The 19,093-nt window shown below is 39.7% G+C and overlaps 2 protein-coding genes across 3 annotated transcripts in view; both read right to left on the bottom strand.

Moving 5' to 3' along the window:
* Positions 1-8,434, bottom strand: part of ap1b1 (adaptor related protein complex 1 subunit beta 1) — a 41,314-nt gene extending 32,880 nt beyond the window's left edge. Inside the window, exons 1-5 of one of the 2 annotated variants that reach the window (XM_055161390.1) lie at positions 8,326-8,434; positions 6,371-6,431; positions 4,006-4,111; positions 1,980-2,115; positions 959-1,204 (exon numbers count right to left, since the gene is read on the bottom strand). In XM_055161390.1, coding sequence (XP_055017365.1) covers positions 959-1,204; positions 1,980-2,115; positions 4,006-4,111; positions 6,371-6,407 — 525 coding nt within the window. In that variant the 5' untranslated portion in view covers positions 6,408-6,431; positions 8,326-8,434. Of the gene's footprint in view, positions 1-958; positions 1,205-1,979; positions 2,116-4,005; positions 4,112-6,370; positions 6,432-8,247 lie in introns of both variants that reach the window. The other variant, XM_055161391.1, reaches the window with a different exon arrangement.
* A 7,400-nt stretch (positions 8,435-15,834) lies between these two features.
* gas2l1 (growth arrest-specific 2 like 1) overlaps positions 15,835-19,093 on the bottom strand; it is a 58,627-nt gene continuing 55,368 nt past the window's right edge. Inside the window, exon 5 of the mRNA XM_055161459.1 lies at positions 15,835-17,569. Coding sequence (XP_055017434.1) covers positions 15,835-17,569 — 1,735 coding nt within the window. The remainder of the gene's footprint in view (positions 17,570-19,093) is intronic.

Raw genomic sequence — 19,093 nt, 5'->3', positions numbered from 1 at the left:
GGCTGCAGTGTGAACGTAGACAGGTTTAAGCCTTTGTTACTGTAATGGTTGCTAGGTAACAGTTATGGAATTACCACGAGGTATGTCTTATCTGCTGCCCGTGTCCAACCAGGATGTAAATATTAAAACTAGAAAAGTTTAGGAGATTCAGCCTTAAAAGAGCTATACAGTATATCCTCCAAAAGGTTCTTGCCTAACCTTCATCAATACTAGACCTGTGGTCAGCTAAAGAAAATCTTGGTGGACTAAGAACATGTCCTGCAGATCGACTGGTGGACTAAAATGGGGCGTGGCAAAAGCTCTCAAAACTGTTTTGCATCTCTGTGTATCTGATCCAAACTGCACTCACAAGACCTCACCTGCAGAGGGAGTTCATGCAAAAACAACTATTTATGCAGAAAATATTACTAGAAAAAGAGACAGAAAACAAATAAGATAAAATACCAAAATCTACAAAAAATACCAAAATGTTCAGCTAACACATTTAGTCACCAATGTCCTTCTGCTGTTGCCCCAGATAAATCCTTACAGTCTAAATAAAATGATTAGACAACTAACAAATTTGGGTCGATTAAAACTCCATTAACCGATTACTTGACTACGTGACTAAAGACCTATAGCACTAATAGAGCAAAGACACAGTTTAGCTCCAGTCTGCCTCACTGCTGTACCTGCTCCAAGCCTTCATCACCTCACTCCTATCACTCCTCCCCACTGCTCACCACACATCCTCATCCAATCACTGTCCAGTCTTAAACCATCATTGCAGATGCACGGCCACCTCGGTTTGTGCTAAATGTCATCTAATTGGCCCCGCCCTTCATTGCCATGTCTCCTACTGGGGTCTGAGTACAAAAGCTAATCGATTCAATAAAGCTACTAATCCTTTTCTCTTTATGACTGTCTGAGTCACTCTCCAGGCTGAAATACACAGAGCTGCTGTAAAGAGGAAGCGTACCATGGGGTTGGAGTCAGAGATGAGGTCCTTGAGAGTGTCGAGGAAGCCCTGGTCCTCCACCAGCTGAGCGTTGATGTCGTGGAGCTTGGCCACACACACAGCGGCAGTCTTCCTCACATAAGGGTCTTCATCCTTCAGACACTTCCTCAGGGGCTCACACAGGTACTCCGTGATCTTATCCACTCGAATACAGCCCATGGTGCGCACAGCCAGGGCACGGATCAGGGGGTTAGGGTCCTCGCAGTCCTGACAACAAGATTATACATTACACAATACACTGGTAAGATGGTTCACTACAAATGGTTAAATGTATGGTTAATTAATTATTCAGGTTATGTAATGTAATTGTATATTATATATACAAACATGATGTACAAACATTCTGTAATGCATGTGATTATTATTTCATTAGATCAGCAGATCATATCAACCAGTACATCCCTAGTAGGACTGTCAAAAATCAATACTAAACTAATACTGAAATTATATACGGCACTCACTTGAGCAGCTATTGAAACTCACATTAACAGGACAATTCAAGCTTTCCTCAACAATTTTAGTGAGCTTTTGAGCTTTATCAGAATGAATAATCGACATCATGTTAAGATAAAGAAAGTATTGTTGTTTTGAATGTGAAATTACAAAAATCCCTATATATATATATATATATATATATATATATATATATATATATATATATATAGATATATATAGATATATATAGATATAGATAGATATAGATAGATATAGATAGATATTATATAGATATAGATATATATATTGATATATACAGTATATTGAGTATAGAGTCAATTTCTTAGTATCACACTCAAGTTTAATTTCAGGATCGTGAAAATACTAATCTCTTGTCAATCTTCCATGAGTAAAACAGTTGATGAACACTTGCCATTTATGACAAGGACCAAAAAACAAACATTATGACAGGATTGTACACTGTCAGTGTTTTGTGTTAGTGTGAATGTAAAAAGTGAAACTAGGATGTACTGAGCCACAGGCTGACCTTTACAAAGGTGTTGACAGCCATAATGGCCATGTCGGGCTGGCTCTTGGCGTAGTTCATGAGGTAGAGGTACACGAGCTTCTTGAGTTCCAGGTTGTCCGTCTGCATGCAGTTCACTACATCAGGAAACAGAGCGCTGCAGAGAAGGGAGAAAGAGTCACATGAGACGTGATGCCTACAGAGCTGAGACCACCACGAGGGTTCTTCTATAAACCTATGAAGGAACTATAATTATAGTATGTAGTATAGTTAAGTATAGTTTGCTCAGGTAGTTTTATGTGAGACATAGACTCTGGTGGTGAGGGGTTTGAAACCTGCTTGCCTCCATGAAAACGCTGTGATTGAAAGTTATATTGTGTAAAGTTTTCTCTCAATCTGTCTTTGTGTAAATGAGCGCGATTTCTACCCAAGACCAATCTTTAGCATGTGTAAAGGCTCAGCAGACACTGTCTCCACCCTCAGGGAACTCTGTGTTGTCTTTGCTGTTAGCCGTCCTTAAATGTAAGTTAAGTTAGCACAAGTCTGTAGAACAAAAATCACTCTGCTTTGAAATGTACAGACATGGACAAAATTGTTGGTACCCCTCTGGTAATGAAGGAAAAATCAACAATGGTCACTGAAATAACATGAAACTAAGAAAAGCAATAATAAATACAAATTTCCTGAAAAATAACCAATGAAACTCAGACAATGTTTTTGAACTGTTGTTCAACTGAATTATTAAAAAATTAATAAATAAATAATGAAACTGTCCTGGACAAAAATGATGGTACCCGTAGAAAAGATTGTAAGTAACTGAACAATAGGGACATGTTAAACTTTGGTGTGTCTCTAATCTGCATCACAGGTTCTTCAAACTTGTCCTCAGTCAGTCTGTCTGTTTAAAGGGAGACATGTGTCATTGTGCTGTTTGGAGACATGATGGACACAACACTGAACATGGACCAAAGAAAGAGAAGAAGAGAACTGTGTCAGGAGACTAGAAAGAAAATGATAGATAAGCAGGTTAAAGATAAAGACAATAAGACCATCTCCAAGCAGCGTGATGTTCCTGTGATTACAGTTACACATGGACCATACGAATGGAACCAAAGAGCCCAGAACAACCTCCAAACAAATTAAATCTGAACTCAAAAGGTGAAGTACATCAGTGTCAGATCACAACATCTGTTACTGTTTATGCCAAAGTGGACTTCATGTGAGAGCAAATCATAAAAAAGCGAGACTTGAATTTGTCACAATGCATATGGACAAGCCACAAAGCTTCTGGGAGAATGTTCTTTGGACAGACGAGACAAAACTGGAGCTCTTTGGCAAGACACATCAGCTCTATGCTCACAGATGCAAAAATGAAGCAGACCAAGAAAAGAACACTGTCCCTACTGTGAAACACGGAGGAGACTTGGTTTTGTTTTGGGGCTGTTTTGCTGCATCTGGCACAGGGTGTCTTGAATCTGTGCAAGGTACAATAAAATCTCTAAACTATCAAGGTATTTTGGAACGAAATGTGTCTAGTGTCAGAAAACTTAGGCTCAGTCATAGGTCATGGGTCTTCCAGCAGGATAATGAATAAACATCTCCTCAAAAACATACCTGGAGTTTCCATCATTATTTGTCTGTCTACATCTCCGACCTTTTAGTTAACAGCTGCTTTTTAACTTTTTTTGTATAGTAAAGATGGGCAATTCCAAGGCTGAAATGATCCAAATGATACTAGTGAAGGTGTATGGAGTTTAAAAACACAATGAAGCACTTCCTGCGTTACTACATAACATCACAAGGTGTGAGTTTATTCAGTTTGAAAGAATAACTCAGGGTTTGTGTGTTAAACATGTGAATAAAACAAAACACAACTCCAGGTCTGTTTGTGATGAGGAAACCACATTAGAACATAGATCAGAAAATAGCCTAATATGAACTTCTTAAGCTCATTTTTAGGCTTTACAAATTCCGCTTCAGTGTAGTCTTCAGTCTGATCACTTGTCTCACCATTTTCAGTGTCTGATATGTTATGTGCTGTACTCACCTAACGTCCTTGCCCACAGTCATGGAGGCGATCACTTTCTTCACCGCCTCCTTCTTCTTCTCCTTTTTATCACTGTTGAGCTCGGCCTTCAGCTCAAAGATCTCCCCTGCACCAATAACAAGCACACATTACACAACTCACAATCAAATATTTGCATGGAGAGGTAAAAGGACTTCATTTTTATAAGTTGTCTAGTTTAAAGTGCATGAAACTATTAATGTCATTAAAATGTAGTTTATGTCATTATATTTAAGAGAAATTATTAGATTTTTATGTGATATTAACTGCCAACACTGAACATATTTAGATCACCATTGTTACCTTTTATTGTTTTGAAAATATTCACCAAAAACAATATACTAACACATTTTAGAAGTTTCCCTTTCATTGTTGACACTCTGAGTCTCCTGTCCCTATGCTCTCAGCGTTAAGTCACTCCCCCTTCAGAGCGCCATCACAACAGTCAGCGTGCATCCCGTTAAAGAAACTACTGCACATCACATCAGGTTTGTCAAGCCATTGTGCACAGTTTTGTATCATATTTATTGAGATTTGCCATGTGGAACCATGGGTGATGTAGGCTTGTGGACTGACTATTGCACAGAATCTTACTGCTCACCATAAGGAGGGTTTGAATAGAGCCCAAGAGAGATCACTAGATTACTCAAACATGCATGGATGACATCAAAAACCTCTTCAAGCATGTTTTTAATGAAATAAGGTTATAAGATGGCAGAAAGTTCCAAAAGAATTGATTTAGCATAATAAAGTTTTACTTTTTTCCTATTTTACTTTATTCCTTTTTAATTTTATAATTTTAGTTTATAACTTTACTTTCTGATTGGAAACTGGCAGCAGAAGTAATTCCATAACTGTGCTCTAGAATAATTAAAAAACCTTGAAACTTAAAAAAACACATTTTTAAAAAAGTCATTAGTTACAAATCTAGATTATCTGACTGTATTTCAGACTGGTTTCAATTTATATTTTACTTATTTCAAGTAACAACAACAAAAATTTGCTATTACAAAGCAAAAAAAAAAAAAAAAAAAAAAAAAAAAAAAAAAAGCAAAATACAAATTCAAGTCAAAATATCTTAAAACGCGTGAAAAATCTATAACAATATTTTGGACTGCAAACTAAATTGCTGCTATGGTCAACAAAGATGTAATAACAGGTTTAAACAAAAGACCTCATTAAATATCCACATTATTATTGCATTGTCATTTTGTTTCCTCTTAAACAGAGAAGACGGCTTCTGTCTTATGTTTGCGTGCACAACAAACACAGACTAACTTAATCTCCTTACAGACATGGAAAGCATGGGAATACTGAGCATGTCTGTGAGAGTTCAGCTAACTGTTGACATTGTTTCAAAGCTAGTAAACTGAGGAGATGTTTGGTGTTTTTAAGCAGTTTGTTGGGGAAATAATTAAAATGTAATTCTTTCTGCAATACAAAAGGAACTCTTAAGTAAAATTTGGGAGGCTCATTCACAGTCCATTCCTGTGCACTGATAAAATGACAGTTATCAAAATGAATTTAGTCCCGCCTATGTTGGCCCAGACCTCAGACTTGATCTAATGACTTTTGAATGCAAAGACTGGCTCACAAGTGAAGTAGGACTAAAACACCACCATCAACATGACAGTCAAAGTCCTTCAAAAGCAGGTGGAACAAGATGGATGTACTCTCATGAAAACGTTATAGGCAAGCAGCACCTGGAACAGGACTAGACCAGGTTTACACCAAGTCCAAGATTTAAGGCAGGTCTGAACTGTATAAGCGAAGCTGTTAAAAGAAGGCTTAAACCATCTCTACTGGCCAACACCTAAAAACTACCATTTCAAAAATGGCATCATATTCAAGGAGTGGTGCTCATTTCAAACTCTGACAACCAGAAGGGCACTTTGAATCTACTTTTCTTAAACAAATGAGTTCTTAAAGGTCAGACTTCTCAGACAAGATGGTGAACTACTTGTGGCAACGTGTGTGAACTTCTACAACTGTTAAATGGTTCTTATAGGTTTGGATGTATTCTACAGTGTGCGTTTCAGAATATTATATACAATATATTAGTTATAGTTCTTATATATTTTTGGTCAAAAGTGCTCAAAATGGAGAATACTGCAGCATTTTTAAATCAGTAACACTAAAGTATAATGTCATATTTTGTATTTCAGTAAAACAAACAATACATTGCTCAGGCCTGGCATGTAAAAGTAAGCAGCAGAAGTGGATGTTTTTCCAGCCCTGTTTAAGTGAAAGTCTGGTCCAGGTTTAGTTCCACATTTAGTGCTAATTTTGATGAGCTGTAAGTACACTGTTCAAGTGTGAAGGCAGTCTAAGTGAATGGAAGTCTGACCTTTCTTGGTGGTGGTGAAGTACTTGGAGTCTGTCATCTTGGATCCAAACTGGCGGTTCTCCTGTAGAACAGAACACCACAAGAGATGTATTCAACTCAAGAGACAGAAGCGAAATCAACAGAACAGAAATGACTTCAATCTGAGAGAGGCCAGCAAAACAGGAAGCAGCAGAAGTGCAAGCGCAGGGAAACCAAAGGAACTCACCACTTTTCCTGGACATGTCTCTCTCTCTTTCTGTCTCTCTCTTTCTTTCTTAAAGTTAAAATTATCTATTCCTTTAGTAAAATAAAATATAACAAACTGTATTTCTCCAACATTATATTATTAGTTATTTCTTATGATTATGTAAACAAACAGCCACCTCTTAAGGTTCATTGTTCTTCAATGAGTACAATAGGATATGAATAATAATAATTAGAGATTGGATATATGTTTATTTTCAAGGCCAATGCCAACACTTACTGTTTAGAAAAGAAACCAAGGGCCAATAAGCTCTGCCGGTATTTTATAACAAAAATAAAAAATAAAACATACACCACAAACCTTTGTACTACAGACCTATAAAGAGCTGTGCGGTCGTGCTTTGCTGTTATCTCTTCACACTAAAGCGATCAAACAAAGTTTTATGTGTACAGGTCACCCAAAACTAAAAACTGGCCTGTGCTGACATTCAAGGCAGATAGCTATTATGCTAAAAAGAGCAAATATGTTTTTTTCTCTCTCCAATAATAACATTAGAACTGCAGTGTTTCCCATTAACACGTTAAAAACAACACTACACACCACAAAATCACACTGTGTTGTCCAATGTCTTATCATTAACATTTATAAGTAACTATACAGGGTAAAACAGTCTACTTTAAGACTAAATAAACAGTAAACACCATTTATTCTCCACAAATTATATGTGATAAAATTATTCAATTCTTAATTATTTCACCCAGAATCTATGAGAAACACTGCATGTACATATTGCCCATTCCTAAACAAATACTGAAATACAAAATTGCCATCAGGTGACAACAGCCAAATAACTTCTACAAATGAGTTAGATTAGCCAGTTTAGTGTGTAACTTTTGCCACCAAACTCTCTCAGATCAATTAGAAGATTCTTCTAAAGCACACAGCATTCTGGAGCAGTTTGTTTTGAGTAACAACTCAAAAGAGCATTTGGGAGTTTGGAATAGTTATTACTGTTGAGAAATATATATCATAGAAATACTATGATCTGAACGCAGTTGTTCTATACATGACTGACTGAATGACAATAGATGAGAACATCTGCTGTCATAGTTTAGTTACACTTATAGTAAGGCTTATTTACAATGTCTCTAGGTACAAAAGAAAACAACAGGTTTAAATAGTGAAACACACATTTGTATAAACCTACAATAACCCCAATTTATTAAGAACCCTGTTCGTTTACAAATACAAACTCATCTAAACTGTAAACTGTCATTTTTGAGCTTGCTGAAGTAGCGCTGATACATCTGTTAGCAGATAGCCTGGACGGTGGCTAGCGGCGTTAGCAAAGCCCAAAACGACACAATTCTTTAATTCTATCGCGTCATATTTTCAGAACAGGTGCAAACGACTCCGCCACGTCTGGGTTTACTCACGCATAGCTGGTTGGCCCACTCCTGCATGTTTGCGCTAGTTGTAGTGCGAGTTTGTTAGATGAATGAAGCTAATGCTAAGTGCTCGTCGCTGCTAAAAGATGCTAATAGATGCTAAATGCTAAGCGCCGCGGTGCCTGTCAGTGTCAGCGGCCACTTCTCCAGCGAACCGCCCAGACGCGACCTCTAAGTAGGAGCTTAAGGCAGATTTACCCGGGATAGTTAAGCTCTTAATCTACCGGCCCGCTCTAAAACCTTACCCGACAAATTAGCGCTGGCGGTACGGGTGGGATCGGAGCGGTGCTAGCGGAGAGCGGGGAGAGGCAGGGGCATCTTACCGTGACAGCAGCGTCGGTATCGGGCTGAAGTGTGACTGTACGCGGCCTCTGCTCGGTCCTCCTCCCGCACACACTTCCGCGTTCTCCCGGTGTCAGGTTTCATTCACAATCATTAACGAACGCAACAGGCGGTTTGTCACCAGTTTATAAGGATAGATTTGCAGATTATACAGCAGTAGTGTTTTAGACTTTTAGTAGTCTTCGTAGCCATTGGATTTTATAATGTAACTTAGGCAAATGTGATGCACCCTTCATAAATCATTAACAAAGCAACATGCATTTTGAGTCTAGAGGGCAAGAGCTAGACTACACGCTGCAGAGGAGGAAAAACAACATTATTGCAATGCCAAATAAAATAATAATAATAATAATAATAATAATAATAATAATAATAATAATAATAATAATAATAATAAAGTGGTTTATCTAGCCCCAATAAATCTAAACTATTCATAATTTTTTCTCAATTCAAATATTTAGATGTACAGTAGATATATGGTCATGTTTTCTAGACTAGTTTTAGTGCCAGAGGGTAGATCAGCCAGAGGATAGATCTACTTTGTACTTGTAGAAGTAAAGTAGTTGGCCAAGAAATGACTTAAGTGAGAGCAACTGTCAGGACAATTTTAAGGACAAAAGGTTAAATGATGCACAAAATCTGGTGTTTTTAAAGAAGACCTGAGATAAACTAAATCATATCTGAAAGTGTGGAGCAAGAAACACCAATATTCAAATAATTTCATATTTATTTACATTGGCATTTTCACTGGATTAGAGCAGATGTGGTGTTTATATAGTCAACATAAAGCTTTTGTCACTTGTAGACTTTTAGTGAGAAATGATAACTTTTACACAAGCAACTGTTACAAGTACTGTTACTTCAATAAAAAATATTACTCAAGCAGGAGTAAAAGTATTTGCTGGTAGAAAAGTAGTTTCTTTAAAAAGTTAATGTAATTGACACAAGTGAATGTAATTATGTAAATAAAACTGAGTACTACCCACCTGTCTTTATTGCAGTGTAATACATTTTCAAATTGGAAATGACAACTAAATGCACCATATCCTAATAATGTATGACTTTTTTACCTAAAACAGTGAAGTTTCAGCTCTGTTCCCATGGCTAGAAGAACTGCAGACCACACAGCACTAAGATAGCCTATAATTAGCCTTTTCAAAACTGTATCGAGTTATATCGTCAGGAGGAATGATTGAGTTTCATTCAAACAGTGAACTCGATATTTTACAAATTTTAACTCTACCTGCCCTCTATTAGCAGGTTATAATTTAGTAGAGTATGTTTGGCCTAGAGATGACAAAATAGAGATAGACAAAATCCGCCAGGAAGTCCATGAGAGTAAAAGAAACACAAGCTGGTGAAGAGAGAAGAGATTTATTACATTGGTGGTGACCCCAGTGAAATGCTGTATTGCCATTTTATAACAAAATCAAGTCATACAATTGTTAGTGAAAACAACGATTTCTGCAACATTCTCACAATCATTCATTTTCTGCAATAATAAAGAAATGGTCCATATTTTAAAACAGTGTGAGAAAAGTGACATTTGAAAGTAAAAGCACATACACATACAGTGGTGTTTGAGTGTGTGATGTTAAAATGGCAGCCTCCCCGTATCCACAGGCCTGGGTTACTAAAGCTAGAGTCGCCCATTTACCACCAGTGCAACAGCGCATTAGAACAGAGATTACAAGACTTAAGTGTTGTTTTGTTTTTTTCATTTGATAAACTATATAAATAAATGTACATTTTTCAGAAAAAAGACTACAATTCAAAATTCTTTAATATATGGCCAAGTTACAAGATATTTTTGGTCAGCAGTGCTTTGAAGTTCAAATCGTATTTCTTTCTTAATTGAAAGGAACTGTATGTAACATTTTGATTTCAAATGTCCCAAACTTGACCCGTTTATGTCTCCAGATATGAGGTGAACATTTTCAATACAAATCGCTTTTACTCATAACAATTGTAATATTGATTTGCCCCATTTCTTTAGGTTATAATTTGGTGTTTTGGTTCATTGGTTCGTTTGGGTTGCCAGGTTCAAAGCTGAAATCCAGCTCGTTTAAACCTAAATAAAAGTGCCGCTCTCTCATCTGAATGGTCACTAAACCCCAGCACCTGCAGAAAATCGTGAGTCAGTGCTAGTGCAGCCTCTGCAGCTCAGGGAGGGAATTCTGGAGGTTTTGAGCTTTCACATGAGACCCGGCCTGTCCATAAATTGAGAATGCGACAAAGCTGAATGTGTCCTCTATCTGCAGGTTCAGGTTCTGGGAAGACAGGCTTAGTTGTGGTTTTAGTATCTTTTTTCTTAGTAAGAGAGCAGGCTACATACAGTTCCTTTAATCAAATTTACCAGCCAAAAAATAAAAATCAAACCTGCAACCAGTAACAATCTTACCCCTATGTCAGAATTCAAATAAAAAGTAAAAAAAAAAAAAGGATTTTTTACTGCAGTGTAGCAGATTTTAAAATTGCACCATATCCTAATCATATTGTGCTTTTAATAAAAAAAAAAAAAATCTTATAAGTCACTCCTCTTACACTCTGCAAATTCTAGTTTAAAAAAACAATTTCTTTTTTTTCCCCCTCATAATAAAGCACATTTTTGGACATTGCACGCACGTTGGCAGCTGTAGTCCACCAGGCCCAGTACCACATCACAATAGTGTTCCATACTCCAGCATAAATAAATAAATACCCTCCAAAGTCTTTTCCAACACAATATGCACACTCAGTATGTACACTCGACCAAAAGGAGACAGATTAGGCTTCAGATTGGCTTTGAATCACATTACACACCACACCTTTGCATTGATAAAAGCCCTGTATCGGATTTGCTCCATGTATTTGAGCTAAATGTGTCTTGCCCCAGTACAGATATAATGTATAAGCAGCTCCTGTGGTCAAAAGAACTCCTCTGTGTACTGTCTGCATCTAATTATAAAGCGATGTATAGTCAGACAATCAGTAAGTGCATGTTATTGTTAGCATGCTATTTGTTGTTAACATAAAAGTGATGGCAAAACTCACAAAAAGTGTTTTGAAACGCACTTCTAAACTCATTGTGATGAATAATTAGGATGCTCAGAATGCAGAAGGAAAATGAGGAAGAACTCTGGACCACTGCAAATAATTTCTGTTGTGGATCAGTTAGGTCTAAAATTGTTTAGAATGAACCAGTTCTGTTTTACACATTTGTAAGACAGTAAAAATCAGATACAGAGCTTTTAAAATAACAGCTACAGGCGGTAATAAAAGTGAGCACAATGTTTCTGTTAGCCGTGACCTCTGCTGGCAACAGAGGACATAAACCAATAAGACCAAAAGAATCACACTAAATTTAGCAACATGATGCAATTTAGTACATGCAATTCAAGCACTGAAATTCTTCGAAAGAGTCAAATGAAAATGGATTTTAAAAACATGAGGAGCAAATTTTAGTTCGTAGAAAATAAATGAATAAATAAGTTCAGCACCAATGAGTGAATGACACCAAAACAAACTCCTCGAGTGTTTTTAAAGCATAAAAGCCAATCTTGCGTAATATGTCAACTTTAAACAATTTCAAAGTTCAGAAGTTACACACAAAGACAGTTCCCATAACCCTCTGATACATCATTTACAAAGTGCTCGTGTGAGGGCCTCACGTGTGACACTGGGGTGCACTGAGCGGAGACAAACTCACACAATTCAACATGCATTTTAAACTCACAAACAAGGAGCAGTCTGGTCCACGAATACTTTTATGTACTTTACTTTTACGTGGAGTTTGCATGTTCTTCCTGTGTCTAGGCGATGTTCCTCTATTCCCACCAACAACAAACAGTGTTGGGAGGGTGACTTTTAAAATGTATTCCCCTACAGATTACAGATTACATACCCCAAAATGTAGTTTGTGACGGAATTCATTAAATTACTTAAAGTGAGTAATGTAATCTGAATACTTTGGATTACTTGATTTGATGTAGAGAAACAAAGACTAGGATATCGTAACATAAGATGTTTCATCTGCTAAAAGAAAATAAAAAGCCCAGACTTTACTTAACCAAAAATTAAAAATATTATTGATAGAAGAAGAGAAGACAGGTCCACGCAGCATGATTTTAGTCCTGTTTTAGTCCTGGTTTAGATCTAGTTTAGTCCTGGTTTTAGTCCTGGTTTTGGTCCTGGTTTAGACCTGTTTTAGACCTAGTTTTAGTCCTAGTTTAGTCCTGGTTGTAGTCCTGGTTTAGTCCTGGTTTAGACCTGTTGTAGTCCTGGTTCAGACCTGGTTTTAGTCCTGGTTTAGACCTGGTTTAGTCCTGGTTAAGATCTAGTTTAGACCTGGTTTAGTTTCCGGCAATGAGTGGAATTACTGAGAAAAAAAATATATATATATAGGGATATGGCCCAAAATGTGAAAACAGGAAAATCCCGCCGTGTAATCCATAACCGAATACAGTTACTCATAATTTGTACTCTGATTACATAACTCTGGTACATGTAATCGGTTACTCCCCAACACTGCCAACAAAACATGCACAGTTGTGTACTCCTGACAGGTAGCCCCAGTCTCTCACATGATCCGGCCTCCACACTGCGTTTTTCCTCCACTGTTTCACATAAGATAACACTACTCTACTCTTAACTATGCTCCAACAAACCATGTGCTGCCCCTTCACTTTTCTTCAATTCATACTCTTTTTGACCACTAGATGTCGCCGTACACTGTGCCTTGTCAAACTCCTGTTGCTGCTTTCAGAAGACGTCACAACATTCTACAGGCCAATCACATGAAATACAAAAGGAGGCAGATCAGACGAATGTTGTTCAGATGCACATTTGTGTCGTAATACACCGAGTTCTTGGCTCTAGTCACTTACAGAAACAATCAGGTTCAACATTTATGAATTTACCTTTTGGAGATTTCATGACAAAGAACTATTGAACTAATTGATACTTTGCAGTGACATGACATGGGGGGTACTTCATTCATGTCTATGGGGAATGTCAGCAAAGACAGTCACTCAGTTTTTGTGGAATCTGAAAACATATTTAGCTGAGTGAAAAACTTGTTGGCATATAATGCTCTCTAGCTTGTGACTAATGTTATTTGAGAAGAACTTGTTTAACAGCACAAATCAGCTAAATCAGTTTATGGTCAGATTGTGTTAAAACAACACTCAGATTAGAGTCTTACTGGTGTAACACAGCTTCAGACGGAGATGTGCTTCCAGTTAGCCTCCCCCCCTCCCCCAAGGAATGTAGATGACATCAGCTACAAAGTATCAATAGGGAAAAGTGTTTTTTTTTTTTTTTTTTTTGCCTCCATCTGAGAGTACGACATCATCACATTCGACTTAAGATTTGGCAATATTTCATCTTCGTCTCACTGACAATCAGATTTTTTGCTTTCTTTGTGTTGCCAAATAAAAACACTGAAATTATGAATTGCAGAACATTCAGACTCAAGTGTGTGGTCAGTTTTAAGGCAAAGGGAAAGTCAAGGCATTTGCGACACTGATGTTGCATAGCAAAGACAGCACAGACCTACACAAAGACGCTTCATATGATGTGTTCAAGGACAGGGCCAAACCTCGGGATTTTCTGTCTTGACCCATGTCTGTTTTACACGTGTTAAGTATTTTACAGTTCTCCTATCTCTGATACTGCATTGAAAATAAAAAAATAAAAAATAAAAAAACATCGGTGGTGGTTTTTGTCACCACTTGGAAGCAATTTACCCATAGAAAAGATCATTTATCAAACAATAGGCTGCGTTCACGTGCGTTCAGAATTCTCAGGTGGACTTTGCTCTGGAACTGTCAGATGCAGATATTGCTGATGCAGACTGAGCTTATCCACATGAAACAAAAACTGGCCCAAAGTTCAATGTCTTCATTGAATTCTGTTACAATTTTCTTTTCTTTTTTTTAGCACAGCCCATCTTGTGTTAAAAGACCAGCAGTTAGTGACATTTCATTTGATACAGTCTGTGGTTAAACATACGTCTTTAACAATTCAGAAATCAGTGTGAAGTTGCCGTTGGGACCCGAAGTGACATCATTTCTTAACAATCTCATAAGCCCCGCCCACCATTTGAAATTATGACATCATTAAATACTAGAACGTGAACGCAACTTACTGAAATAAGTCAGATTGTAAGGAATTGTCCTGCTGCAAAGTAGAAGAGAATGTACTACAATTTTACATCTTATCCATTTTAATCTTAACTAAAACAAAATCTTGATCTTATTTGCATCATTAATCTCTATGAAATTATTTGTTTTGCAATTTAAAATGTTCAAATTATAATGATCCATAGGTGTCAGATTATAACTATATCTATAGCTATAACAATAAGTCTTCTTTAATGCTTTTTATGGGTCAAAAATTGCTTCCATTACAATGGGATAAATAAGCTAAACTTGATAATCTCATTTAAATAAAATATAATAAAACTAGGTTCCTTGTGATATGAAGTTATCTCCAGTCAACAGTACACAGACAGCAGAGTATGTGGAAGGCAGTCCATTTAAACCTAATGCTAGGATTACACCACTAGAGCACTGTAGAGTATAGAGAGAAGTGGAAAGGATCTGACCAGTTTGTGAACCTGGCCGACCAGAGCCAGTCTGTTCTGGGTACTAAATCTAACAGAGTGACAGGCGAAAGCAAAGTCCATGCACACAATAATCTCAAAGTAAAAACGACCCTTTGGTAATAAATAATTTGGCTTGAGTGCAAAAAAAGCAACATGACGCCCCCTGCAGTTCAGCAAGGGTAAAACTTAGGTTAAAAACAGTTGACATGCAGTAAAAACAGTACGTATCGCCCCATTCAAAGTCTTTTTACAAAACCATGTCCACACTCATGCATTTAGATTCCAAACGTGACCACTTCAGGGCAGCAACTATGGAAGTGTTAGTGCTGACATTACCAAATAAAAGTGTCAGAAATACAGTGCCATATGATTCTAATGAGGACATTAAAAAAGTTCAGATGAACCTACTGTGATGTGTTCCACATGAGCTTAAGTAAAGGTGCCTGTAAGGTCCCAGGATGAGCACAGACACCTCTGCAGAGTTTAAAGTGAGTGGCAGCTCCTGTTAAAATGTGCAGCTTCATGCTACAGAAAACTCCACACAAACATTTAGAGCACTAGGATACCATGGTAACCAATGAGTGCTAGCAAAATGTGCATGTTCCTCTCTTTATTGTTTAGGCAATAACAGGTATGCCGACTATGGCTTTTAAACTACAGACCTGATCTAAGAGTAACCAGCTGTCCCCTGTGTCACACACACCGCTGATCCACTGAACTGTACTGAGAACAGAAAGCACGACTGAAATGGAAATAGCATTCTGAGACATCTTCAGATTAAAAATATTAAACATAAAGCTGTTCTTTTACTGATGGTTCTGTGCAAAATCTTTTGAAATAAAAATGCATCAGCATGGACACAACAGTAGTCACTATTCAACTCTTAAAAAACACCACTATTGTTCTACATCCAAGCCTCAGTGTCCAGACTCCCCGACTGTCCAGGGAAGGCCTGGTGCAGGCCCTTACAGGAGGCCGCCCGTCCTGCAGAGCCCTGGGGGGACAAAGGGGGGGTCTGACAGGGGGACCTAAAGGTGACAGGTGTGTGACAGGGGGACCTGTACTTGACAGGGGTGGGGATCCTAGAGGGGCTGTGGGCAGGCCTGGGGTCAGTGCGGGGCCTCACTCGGGCCCTCAGCTTGTGCTTGTGGATGTCTTTCCTACAGGACTCTGACCCTCCGTTGACCAGGCCTGAGTGGGGGGTGGGAGGGGGGGACTCGCTCAGACTGAAGCACATGGAGGAGCTCTCACTGGAGGAGTCAGGGTACTCCTCTGAGAGGGGGAGGGAGAGGGGAGAGGGGCAGGCCTCGGGGGGCGGGAGGTCCTCACTGCCATTCTTCTCATGAGCACAGTCAGATGGAACATCTCCCCCCACCCCCCCCACAGACACACGGCCCCCATTTAGGGTCCTACACGGGGTCCCGTTCAGGCTCCTTAGGCTCTGGGCAGGTGCTGGGTCCTGTACAGGTGCTTGGCCTTGTGCAGGTGCAGAGTCCTGAACATGATTGTTGGTGTCTGCAGAGGAGCTGGAAATGGCAGGCAGCTTCATGAGCCCACGACCTGCCCAGTGCTCGGGCAATGCCTGTCCCAGCCCTATGCCCGCTCCTGTGCCCACCCCTGAGCTCTGTCCCGACAGTAACGTCAAAGGGTCGTCCACAGGGAGGGGTCTGTGTGTCCTCCTCGACTCCTTTAGGTCTGGAAGAGATCCGGCCTTAGTGCCAACATTCAGCGAGGAAGAGGACGAGTTAGAGGAGGAGTAGGCGGAATCTGTGACATCAGAGGCGGGTGCCAGGTGGGTTCGGGCCCCACCTCCCGCTCCAGACATCACCTGCCGAGTGTTTTCCAAGAACTCCGCCTCCAGACTGCGGTACAGGTCCTGCTCTCTCTGAGGGTCCAGCGGGGGCAGCATGTGGAAGGCCAGTCCCCTGGCCTCCTCCGCTGAGCTGTTCCGATGCAGTCCTCCTCGGCCGTGGGACTGCCGGGGCGGGCGGCCCGTTTGGTGGTGGTGAGGGGAGGCGTGAGGAGAGCGCCGGCCCCCTGACACTGGGGGGAGGCGTCCTCTCCCGAGGGAGGGGGAGCGAGAGGCTGGAGGTCTGGGAGTGTTGATCTTCTTACTGGGACAGCTGCTGGTGGATGTACCCTTCAGTGGTGAGCTGGTGCTCCCTGGTGGTTGTCTCTTGGCAGTTCTGGGGGAGGAGGAGGGGGTCCCCTTAGGCCTCAGCTCCTCTCTTTGAGGGTCCCTGACACGAGAAGCCGGCCCGGGACTGGCATCACTGGCGCGGGTGCGACTGATGAGCTTGCCCTGGCTGTGTGAGCGAGGGACGTAGAACCTGCGGGGTCCATCAGTGCCCAGGGAGCGGCCCCTCTCTGGCTGGTCCTCAGTGGTGGTGGGGGGGCTGGGTTTGAGGCTGGGTTCTCTAGACTGGCTGCGGGTGCGGGGGGAGGGGCGCGTGGTCCTGGGTGTGTTGGTCACTCCAGGTCTTTCGATGATGTGTTTGCCCTCTTTGCGGTTGACCATCAGGATGACCTCCTCCCCTGAGCGGCGAGTGTACGGAGCCCCTCCCCCTTTTGAGGACGCTGTGGACGAGTCGCTGTCCCCGGAGAGACGCCTGGTCAGCGGTAGCGCGCTGTCCCTGTTCCTGTAACACACAAATGGAACTGTCAACTCCAGAGTTATGTCTCGGAATTATATTAAAAAGATTTCAACTATGAAGCTGGACTCAAGTGCACACAGTTTAATGGCCTGAGGTGATCTTGGGAACATTTCTCATTTTCTAGCATATCTAAAAATAGAATGTTCAAAGTACATGAGTTACTGTGAATCTATATTTGGAAAAGTGTGTATGTTAGCAGCTTTTATTAGCAATGACAGTTACGAAGTTGGATCATTAATGCTCAGTTAGTGAACACTGCTGGTTTAGACTTAAAGCAGTCACGTGCTGGTGTGTGCTATATAGTTCTAATCTATGACCCCCGTGGATCATTATGTTAGAATTTTACACTACATTTTCACTCACAATATTAACCTAAAACAACTTCATAAAATGAACATCCACTGACTTCTACATTAGAAAAAGGTGGTGCACAGTGGAAGCAGCACATGATGTGGGCCCCTCCTGTGGAGAGCTGCATATCACACTAGAGAAGAGCATTTTTTTTTAAACATTTGCACCAAAATGACTATGTGATGCTGATGAATCCTACATGTATCACTGATTTAAAAAAATAAAACTGGAGAATAAAGTAAGTACAGAGCAATGCATGAATCACTCTAAATACATCTTCAGAGGGTCAGTGAAAAAGAAACAACCATATTGTGGTTAAAAGCTCTTAAAAGTACATTTTTCAGCCCAGGACAGCTACGTCTACATTGTTTTTGTATTATAATATTTCAGTGAGTGCTCCTTGACTATGGCAACAATTAGCACTGCAATTATTTGGCACATTTTTTACACAATTGACAATTATATCAAGGAATGCCACGAGTTGCCAGAGTCTGAACCTGTATAGAGAACAGGAGACATTTAAATTTGTCTCATTTTCAGTTTATGTTCAGGCCTCATGTGAAAGCTCAGAACCTCCAGAGGCTGCACTAGCACTGACTCATGACTGCTGCAGGAGCTGGAGTTTAGAGAGGGACCGTTCAGATCAGAGAGAGACATTTTAGTTTTAAACCAGCTGGATTTCAGCACTTCTGGATAATCATCTTGAGAACCAAAACACCAAATCATAACAAATGAATGTTTGTGTTTTTGTAATTAAGAGTAAATCAGCAATACACTTGTTATCAGTAAAGGCTGTATTTGATTTACACATGTTTAGCTCATATCTGTCAACAGATCCATACACAGTTCATACACAGTTGTAATTGGACTGTCTAACCCAGCCCGGTTGTATTTAGGGTCTGACCGATATGGATTTTGTTGTGGCCGATATGAAACCGATAAAATGGGAGTTGGAGCTGCTGATATAATCGCCAATATATTTAGTCACTGTAAATCTTGAGGTTTGGCTCTAGTGGATTTTAAATTGGGCTTATTTAGGAAACATTTATTGTTATTCTGCCTCTTTATGTCATATTTACAGACAGTAGATCGGAATTATGGCATTTTTGCATCACATTCTAGACACTAGTGTTGGGTATTCCAGTTCTTTTTAGAGAA

The sequence above is a fragment of the Boleophthalmus pectinirostris genome, unplaced genomic scaffold (assembly GCF_026225935.1).
Source record: "Boleophthalmus pectinirostris isolate CB_2022bp ecotype Guang Dong unplaced genomic scaffold, ASM2622593v1 HiC_scaffold_4, whole genome shotgun sequence".
In the NCBI taxonomy this organism is placed as follows: Eukaryota; Metazoa; Chordata; class Actinopteri; order Gobiiformes; family Gobiidae; genus Boleophthalmus; species Boleophthalmus pectinirostris.
Note: the sequence above shows the minus strand (reverse complement) of the source record. Positions and strands in the feature narration are given on the sequence as shown.